Below are 10,642 nucleotides of genomic sequence, written 5' to 3'. Positions count from 1 at the left end.
TGATATCATCAAGATTTTGGCATCTATCCAAAAACATATTCTAAACTCCAAATAAGAACAATATATAAATAACTGTGAAACTTATATTATAAATTTGTTTTATTAAATTGAATTAAACTTAAAATTATTAAATTAATAATTAAAATACATAAATAAGTACAAATAAATTTGATCGTATTACAAACTAATTTTATAAAATTGAATTATATTTAAAATTGATTTTTTTACGTATTCAAATACATCAAATTAGATTTAGAATTTAATTCTTTAGCGTATTGGAATAAATTGGAACACTAAACTAACTGAAACGGTATTAAAATTAAGATATGGTTTATAAAAAAGATATACGTAATTATCTCACCAGATTCAGTGATGATGTTCCTTATTATATCATAAAACTGTCACAATTTCCAAAGGGCATCAGTTTCAATTTTATTATTACTTTTTGAGAATCAAAGTGCCGCGACGCTAATTAGAACACAGTATAGCCGTTGCTTTTGTATTTTCAATTTTCCAATTTCTTTAATTGGGGGCTAATAACGTCAGCCAATGCCAAAAGTTTACAACAAACCTAATTGATAATATTTTATGCAAGTAGATGGATACCACGCTTTAATAAGAACATTAGATAATGAGTTAGACATGCATATGATATAAAATGTGTTGGGTCTCTAAAATAATATCATAAATGATTATAAAGACTTGTAGAATTTAACTAGGGAACTTAATTGTGGAACTTTTTACACATTTAAAGACTAAAATAAATATTTTATACTTTTAGAAATTTAATTGGTCATTTACCCCGAAAAATATATAAAACATTTGACTATATATATAAGTGACAGAAAAGAAATAATATAACGAAAGTGTGGTACATATATAAATTCTTAGTGAGGAAAAAGGTATATGAACATTTAAAAGTCTTTATTAGGAGAAATAAGTGCAATTGGGTTCACATTTGGATAATGTTACCAAAATGGAATACATTTCATGGTTGAGAATGGGAGGGTTTGTTGAAGGAGTTCTTTCTTGCCGTTGCTAAAACTGTCTTGTCAGCTACTATGAAATATGCCGCTGCCGTCGCTAAAGAAAAAAATAACGGTTAAAATAATTTTCAGTTTGTAAAATATTGGGATTCGGTTGACAAATTAGAAGATTTGAAAGAAATCAGCAATGAATATTTTTTTGAAAAAAATTAATATATTATTTTTAGTAAGAAAAAACGGTGGTGGTTGTGATTATGATAAACGAAACCTGTGGAGATTATGAGAGCTTGAGCTGTGTGATTGAGATTGGCTTTTGCCCAAGGCAGCATCCTCACACTAGCCAACTGCATAATATCATCATAATTGTTGCATTCCAATTTAAGATGTGAATATATAAATAAAAGAATAAAAAATATTAAAATTTATAAAATAATTAATATTTAATTAAAGCTATATGTGAGTGAAAGGGAATAGTTACAGTTGGAATGGCGGTGGCAACACATGCAACAACTGCTGCCTTTGCTCCGGCTAACACACTCTCTGTTTAGATATTAATAGTAAAGTTTAAATTTGAATTAATAGTAAAGAAGAAGCAAAGACGTGAGAAGTACCATCAGAACATCGCTCGGCGAAGGTAGGTCTGACGAGAGGAGAATTTCCTTTGGCCATATCGAAAGAGTGAAAGAAGAAAGGAATTAGTAAGTTTTGGTGAGGAGAAAGGTTAAATGCTTATATAGGAATTAGTGAGAATTCAATCTTTGTGAGTTCATGGTTTCATAACAATCCAATGTCTTTAGACCATTGTTTTCACACCACTTCATTTTTATCACACATTCATTTTTACACCTCTTTCATTTTATGAGATACCAAAAACAAGCTTTTCTTTTCTCTCTCAAAAGTTACCTTCTTAGTTTTTTTTTTATCCTCTTTATATTATAAATTTTTTGTACATCACACTATGAATAACTCTTTAAGAATCTTAATTTATAATCTTATTTTATAATTTTTGTCAATTTTTTTTACACAAAATGGAAAGTAATGAAAAATTTGGAGGTGTAAAAAAAACAATGAAGTGCAGGAAGAAGCTCCATTCAGGTATAGCCATAATATGTTCGATACAGAGATGAAAGCCCACCTCATAAAAATGTATCTTGGCCCACCTCAAAATCCATGATCAAAATAAATTAACGGGGTAGGCACGTGTTCAATGAAATAATTGTGTCTATTTTCTAAAATTAATTTTTATTTAATTTAAAAAAAGGTATATTTCGTTTTTATATTTATTTGTCTAAGTTTTTATTTCAAAAATAGTTTTTTATTTTTATTTTAACAGGTAGATTTTATATGTATATTAAGTAAATGTGTATTTCAATTTTTTTTATTTTAAAAATACTTATTTTTAAGATTAAACCATTTGGCTGAATGTATCATGTACCTTTGATGATTTTTTTTTTTTTGTGAAAAATAGGTTTAAGCCATGGTTTTGGCTCACTGGGTGTCCTACCCTCTTAATTTAACATCCTAAAAACATTATCATCATCTATTTTTTTTTATTTGGAAAAAAATATATACTGCGGAAAGTTATTTTCTTTCTTGAAAACACATATAAATGTTAATACTCTTAAAATATCTTTTTGGGATCCTGACTCTCAAAAAAGAAAGACACCTTGTACTTTTTATAAATAAAAAGTATTTTTATTACAGTCATGAGAGTTATAATTAATTTTATTATAAAACAGAATATTTAAAACAAAAAAATTAACAATCACTTTTAAAAAACATACATGATCCTTCGTATTCTTTTCAACTATAAAAAACTTCCTCTAGTGAGATCTTCATCACTCTTCTTTCAACAAAAACATGATATTATTAAAAAAAACAAAACATAACACATTTTTACGTCAAATTTAATTAGTAGAACCTTACTGCCAAAAGGATTTTTGTGTGTCAGAGAGTCTGTCAATTCCTTAAATACTAAAATATATTTAAGAATTTTTTTTTTATAAAAATCTGACCACATATTTAGAGATTAAAAACCCTTTCTAGATCATAATTATAACCAATTATTATTTAGAATGAGTATTTTTACTTTTTTTTTTAAATATTTCTTAAATAGTCAACCAAATTTTAAATGACAGAGTTTTTCAAAAGATAATTATCTAAATTGGTTGGTAAAAGATGAGTGTTAATAGTTTCTTAATTAAATGTCATACAAATGAGTGTTTGAAAGATATACTCAGCTTTCATAGAGTATTTTATAAATATTTGACATTTGGTACATTTATACAAACTTTTCTTCATATTTAGTATGAAAGGGACTTTGCATGCAACCAAATAAATTTATGAAGGACTCATTTATGTGAAAAATTGAACCACGAACCTATTAAATAGTTCATTAATAAATAGTGCTTTAGGATCTTAAGAACAGACTTGAGTATTTACCACCTTTCACTTTCACTCTGTCTTCTTTGGATGATATATCATTTTATTATCCCATTTCACTTCTTTTTTATGAATTTTTATAACTTTTGGATTTTTTTTTTCAATATATTATTCTTCTTGTTTCATAATCAAATTATCTATCACATATTGAAAATATAATTTATATATTTTAAAACATTATTTATTATAATTTTCATCACATATAAATTAGTATCTATATCTTAATAAAATACTAATTCATTAATAAAATAATTTTTTTTCACAAATAATAAAAAGTTACATCTAAAAGGAAAAAAGTTTGAGTAAAAATTTAAAAATAAGTTTCAACAATTCTTGCAAACATTTAAACAGTAACTAAGACTATGAAAACTTATGTAATAAACAATAATGAAAACGATAATTTATACTTCATTTGATAGTTTTTGAAATAAGTTTCAACAATATTCACAAATATTTAGATGAGAAAAATTTGTGTAAGGATGAAAATGTTGATTTATACTAGGTCATCCCAAATTTGGACTGTGACTCACTAATTAATCCTTAATTATTGATATTATAATTGTAACTTCTAACTTTGAATAGATCCACTTATTAATACTTAATTTGTCTAAACTATTATTAGCACGAAGTATATAATTTCTTTCTAATACAGTATAAAAAAGTCTCTTCATAATTGTTTATTAAAGAAACTCTCGCATAAAAGATATTACAAATAAATGCTCTTTACTTCTAAATTATTTATTAGAAAAAAAAAGTACAACAAATCCGAAATTTTGTTTCGATTAAGTGCTTACAATAAAGTGTAAAAATCTTTACAAACTATGATGTATAGAAAATGCTCGACAGGGGCAAAGTAACATATATTTGAATAACTTTGTTTAATGAGTGAAAAGTTTGGACAAACGATGTTGAAAGAGAGTTTTAAATATTTTAATATATATATATATATTTCTTCGTTCTTTTAAGAGCTCATACTTTTGATACGTAAACACCAATTACATTTAAATTTGTTTCATGTCAATCTCTTTCCTGGTGACTTAAAGAACATGTTTAAAGTTGAAAAGACTTTTAGCCTGTCCTAATGTATTTACTGCTCACTGATGGAAAAATAGCCAAAAAAATATAACAACTTATCAAACAGTAATAACGCAGCGGAAATTTAATCCCCTTTTTGCGAGAATCTGTGAGGATCACCAAACAAATAGAACAAAAATAGAATCCAAAGCACAAAGAGACACCAACAATTTTTAGCGTGGAAAACCCCTCAATGCAAGGGTAAAAACCACGAGTCATCCGAACAAAAAAAAATTCACTATGATCAATAATAGAGTACAAAAGAGTCTCCAATAATAACACCAAATGATGTGTTCAATAAGCTAATTTAAATAAGCAGAAATGCTTACAAATGAGAACAAAAAAGATGAAAAATTCCACAAAACAGGGCTGTTGGTGCGGGACCGATTTCTCCCAATCTAGACCTCCGATTGACGATCCGAACGGTCCGAATGAAGAGCCATATGTCTGGAACCTACTGTCCAAAAATCAGCTCGATCGAACGGTGAACGAGTTCACAGAGAATAAAACACCAGTGCAGGTTTAGGGTTATGCGGGAATGACTTTCTCTCTTTCTTTTTCTCTTACTTGACTTTTGCCTCTCTTCAAATGACTCTAATGTGCTCTACTAATTTGACCCCCCAATAACCCAACAAATCTCCCCCCCACCACTATGTGGAGATATCCGCCAAACTGGCGATCTCACAACAAACTTCAAACTTTCCTCTTGGCAATGCCTTGGTCATCATATCAACACCATTATCATCTGTATGAACATTAGCTAATTCCAACAACCTAGCATCCAAAACATCACGTATCCAATGATACCTCACATCAATATGTTTGGACTTAGAATGAAAAGTTGGATTCTTACCAAGATGAATAACACTTTGATTGTCACAATACAACAAGTATTTCCCTTGCACAAAACCAAGCTCCTGCAAGAATTTCTTCACCCATAACAACTCCTTACATGCTTCAGTAAGTGCAATGAATTCTGCCTTAGTAGTAGACAACGCTACACACTTTTGCAACTTTGATTGCCAAGCCAAGGCTCCCCTGCAAAATGAATCAAATACCCTAAAGTAGACTTTCTGGAATCAATGTCTCCAGCCATATCTGAATCTGAGTAACCCACCAAAGTAGGCTTATCACCTCCAAAACAAAGCCTCAAACCACTAGTACCACGAAGATACCTCAAAATATATTTCACAGCATTCCAATGCTCTCTACCTGGATTTGATAAAAATCTACTGATTGTACCAACAACATGCGCAATATCAGGCCTTGTACATACCATTGCATACATCAAACTACCCACCACAGAAGCATAAGGAACTTTGCTCATATCCATCTTCTTAGCTTCATTTGAAGGACTTTGTTTAACACTCAACTTAAAATGAGTAGCAAGAGGAGTACTTACAACTTTAGCATTTTCCATTTGGAATCTTTGCAACACCTTCTGAATGTAGTGCTCCTGTGATAATCAAAGTTTCTTATCTTTTCTATCTAGAGTGATACTTATACCAAGAATCTTCTTAGCAGCTCCCATGTCTTTCATGGCAAATGACTCACCCAGTTGCTTCTTGAACCTGTCAATTTTGGATACATCTTTCCCAACAATAAGCATGTCATCAACATATAACAACAGTATAATGAAATCATTCTCAGAAAATTTCCTGACAAAAACACAATGGTCAGAAGTAGTCTTCTTGTAGCCTTGCTCACACATAACAGACTCAAACTTCTTATACCACTGCCTCGGAGCCTGCTTCAAACCATATAGGTTTTTTCGTAGCTTACACACATAGTCTTCCTTGCCTTCAACAAGAAAACCATCTGGTTGCTTCATGTAAATCTCTTCCTCCAAATCACCATGAAGGAAAGTTGTCTTCACATCCATCTACTGAACCTCCAAATCTAGAGTAACACTTAAACTTAACACAATTCTTATGGGTGTCATCCTCACCACAGGTGAGAAAATCTCATTGAAGTCAATACCCTTTCTTTGTCTGAAGCCTTTCACCACTAATCTGGCTTTATATCTGGTAGATGTAGAATTGCTCTCTTGCTTCACCCTGAAAATCCACCTGTTCTCTAAGGCTCTCTTACCCTCAGCTAACTTCACCAAGTCACAAGTGTGATTATCATGCAAAGATTTCATCTCATCCTACATTGCATCCAATCACTTTTGCTTTTCTTCACTTTCAATGGCCTCCTCATAACATTCAGGTTCTCTGTCATCAGTCAACATCACACACTCATTGGTAGAGTACTTCTTAGAAGGTTGTTTTGGCCTATCAGATCTTCTGGGTTGAGCTTCGGATAACTCAGGTACATCACCAAAACTCTCATCTAGTGACATATCATGTTCCTCTTCATCAACATTATCAATAGGAACATCCAAGTCATCTCTAATTTGCTGATTAGTATCACCATGTTGTTCATCATCATGAACATCAATATCCAAATCATTAATAGACAACCGAATTGGATCAAAATCAGCCACATTACCGTCTTCCTTAGGTGTAGACTTTTCCACCTTATCAATATCTTCAATGGTTTGATCTTCCATGAATTACACATCACGACTTCTAACAACTTTCTTTTCAACGGGATCATACAACTTGTAGCCAAATTCATCCTGACCAAAGCCAATGAAGATGCATTGCCTTGTCTTCACATCCAACTTGGATCTTTCATCCTTTGGAACATGAACAAATGCTTTACAACCGAAGACACGCAAATGATCATAAGTAACATTCTTGCCAAATCAAATCTTGTCTGGCACCTCAGAGTTCAAAGCGTCTGCAGGACTTAGATTAATAACATGCACTGCTGTAAACAATGCCTCACCCCAAAAATACTTAGGCAATTTTGCTTCAGAAAGCATACACCTAACTCTTTCAATCAATGTCCTGTTCATCCTCTCTGCTAAACCACTCAACTGAGGAGTTTTGGGAGGAGTCTTCTCATGTGCAATACCATACTATCTTCAATAAGCATCAAATGGTCCACAATATTCACCACCATTGTCAGTACAAATGCGCTTCAGCTTCTTGCCTGACTGTCTCTCAACCAAAACATGAAATTATTTAAACTTGTCCAACATCTCCTATACCAGAGGACACAATTAGGCAAATAAGACAGGAGTGGACAACTTATCTTTTGCAAAGATGAAGCTAGGAACACTTCTATTTGCTGTTGAACATTACTTAGGTTTAGTTTAATTTTATATTTTGATAGTTTTGGTATTGGATTGTTTTTTAGATTAATTAGAACTTTCTTTAGTTGAAACGCATATATATATATATATATATATATATATATATATATATATATATATATATATATATATATATATATATATATATATATATATATATATATATATATATATATATATATATTATAGTATACTGTTCTGGGACAATTTTCTGTTTTTCAGGTGTGGTTTTATTGTAAAAATAAATTAATTTAAAAAAAAATAGTAAACGTCTGTTAATGTCATGTCCGACGTCTATAGACGTCTGTCAGTACACAAACAGACGTCCAATGAGTTACAATGGACAAAACGTTCCAGGTCTATAGACGTCGGACACAAATACATCCAACGTCTATATAGACGTATGGTGTATACAGTCCGACGTCCCATTAACGTCACCTACAAAGACGTGGGTCGGGATCTGACGTTAAAAGGCCAAAATAACATACGTTAAAAAGTCCTTTCTGCACTAGTGAATGTTGCACCTTCTTTTAGTTATATTATAAACAAGAAAACACTACTCAAATATAAGCACAATAATGTGCAATCAAAATAATTGAGAAAAAAAAATTGTGTTTGCTTAGCATAATTTGTTTTAGAATGTTGTTGAGATGATTAATTTTCTTATGTGTATAACAATACATTAGATATTTAATATATTTACATGATTAAATATAAAATTTATTTTTATTTTCAGTTTTGTGTAAAAAAAATAATTTGTGATTACAACTTAATGCAAATATTAGTCATTGATTTTTATTAAATAATTTTAGAGAGTCTTAGTCAAATGACTTAGAATGTCTAATATTCCTACAACTTCATATAAATTAGAACAAACATGAACATAACAATAGCTTGCAATGACAAGTTCATATTTAGTTTTACCAAAGTTGAACAAATTGAGACAATCTAGTATTTTTAAACTAAGTATAGATATGGTGTTCAACCTCATAAGAAGTATAGAGACAAGAAAAGATGAATTATTAGTAATGTGAAGGGCCTTATACAAAGTCATTGTTGTAACTCATAAAAAATTGTTCTTTATATCACTCTGATTTTTCTTTTTTTTAGTTTCATTAATTACTCTTAAAAAAAACTATTATTTTAGATTATGTAAAAAACTGTTATTTTAAGACATACCAATCACTATGATTTTCCTTACAATATTTTCTAAATGATAAAAGTTATTTTCAAATACAAATGCTACCATGATTTTAAAATCATTCTCAAATACAAAGAGAATAAAGTTTTTATAATAAATAAATTTTTACTACATTAATAAGAATTCAATGTTTTATTGTTATCATACAATGAAAGAAATAAATATAATTGATTATATTTAACAATTTAATTAATTATATTATAAATATTAATAAAATATTTATGATAATTAATTATATTTTTAACGTGATAAATTACTTCGTAAATATTATATTTATATGTATAAGTGTGTTAAAAGGGATAATTCATTATATTTATGTAAATACAATAAAATATTTATATTTTATTAATATAATGTAAATAAATAATTAACATAAAAATATTACAATAATAAATACAAAAAATAAAATAAAATAAATTATTTACTTTTATGAAGTTAATTATTTTAATATTTAGTAAATAATTTTATATGTATTTTTAAATTTAATTACTTAAATTGTGAATTAAATTTATTATAATTTAATTCTTTTAAAGCAATATGTGAAAAAAAACTATACATAATATGCAATTAATTGATTAAATAAATTAAATTTTAATTTTAAAATAATTTTAACTATTATTTTAATTTAATAAAATAATTATTTTATAATTAATTTTCTTTCAATTTTAGTTCTATAATTATTATTAAATTATAGTAAAAGATATTTTGGTAATTTCTCATAACCCTAAATAAATTTAAATATATTAGATTAGATCAAATCAATTATAAACTATTGAATTATTTTGTTTCAGATTGTATTTTCTTTATCTGTGTGCAAGCAATTTCAATCTTTAGTTTTTTTTTCTCTTTCCAATACCAGCAAAAACATAAATAATTTTTTTCATGTATCTAATATCTAATTAATACTAGCTCATGGTTGAAGACAGGTTGCATTAAAAATTTTGCATAGCGCATGTTGTAATATCCTGAATATGAACTGTTATTTATATGGTGCGGTTTGTCGAGGCAGGAGGTATCAATGTCGGATGTGTTAAATTCCAACTACCAGCTAATGTTGTTAGTGTTTGGTCTCTTTCAACTCTGTTCTAAGAATCTCTTACATATTCCTATTCGGTAGTTTAATCACACTCGAATATCCCAAGGAAGGGAATTATGACTCAAGATGTATTAATTTTTAACTTCACATCACTCCTTAAATTATGATATGCATATATTATTTATTTATTTATTTATTATTTTCTTTTTTTTAATAAATTATATAGTTTATAAATTTATAATTCTTATTTTCTTTTTAAATATATATTAAAAGTATTAATATTGTATCTTATTTTAATAACATACCACTGCTTAAAAAAATATCACATTCTAATACTTAAAAAATAGATTACTCAAAAAAAAAAATATATATATATATATATAACATTAATATAATTATCCAAAATATAATTATAATATTAAAAATATATATTGCTCATATACAAGATAACGTTATACTAATAAAAAACATAAAAAGATTTTTTAAAGAAAAAATTTATATATTCAGATAAATTTAATTTTATACTATTGTAATATTCTCGTCTTGTACTCGATTAACTACTACATCATATTCATACTATTAAATAATCATTACAAATAAAAAAATACATAAATAAAAATAAACAGAAAAAAAAACGTTAATGCAAAAAAGATATGATAAGATATTGTCACACTTACATGTTTATAAGTATTAATTAT

The 10,642-nt window shown here is 28.0% G+C and overlaps 1 protein-coding gene across 1 annotated transcript; it reads right to left on the bottom strand.

Annotated features, from left to right (window-relative positions):
- Positions 1-903: 903 nt before the first annotated feature.
- On the bottom strand, positions 904-1,808 carry LOC148203363 (early nodulin-93-like). The gene is made up of 4 exons (XM_088107939.1): positions 1,598-1,808; positions 1,465-1,526; positions 1,255-1,330; positions 904-1,083 (listed from the first exon to the last, which is right to left on the bottom strand). Exons 1-4 carry the CDS (start codon positions 1,653-1,655, stop codon positions 989-991), a joined length of 291 nt encoding a protein of 96 aa, XP_087964065.1. The 5' UTR covers positions 1,656-1,808; the 3' UTR covers positions 904-988.
- Positions 1,809-10,642: the final 8,834 nt, after the last annotated feature.

The sequence above is a fragment of the Vigna umbellata genome, chromosome 2, assembly GCF_029865625.1.
Source record: "Vigna umbellata cultivar VRB3 chromosome 2, Vumbellata_1.0, whole genome shotgun sequence".
In the NCBI taxonomy this organism is placed as follows: domain Eukaryota; kingdom Viridiplantae; phylum Streptophyta; class Magnoliopsida; order Fabales; family Fabaceae; genus Vigna; species Vigna umbellata.
The sequence above is the reverse complement of the archived record's forward strand: the minus strand, read 5'-3'. Positions and strand labels throughout refer to the sequence as shown.

What these genes read in the sequence shown, in the direction of transcription:
- LOC148203363 (XM_088107939.1), bottom strand. Translation starts at nt 1,655, where the DNA reads ATGGCCAAAGGAAATTCTCCTCTCGTCAGACCTACCTTCGCCGAGCGA. An exon ending in CGCCGAGCGATGTTCTGATG is followed by an intron (nt 1,527 to 1,597) that starts GTACTTCTCACG and finishes ATATCTAAACAG; the next exon opens with AGAGTGTGTTAGCCGGAGCA. An exon ending in AGCTCTCATAATCTCCACAG is followed by an intron (nt 1,084 to 1,254) that starts GTTTCGTTTATC and finishes TTTTTTCTTTAG; the next exon opens with CGACGGCAGCGGCATATTTC.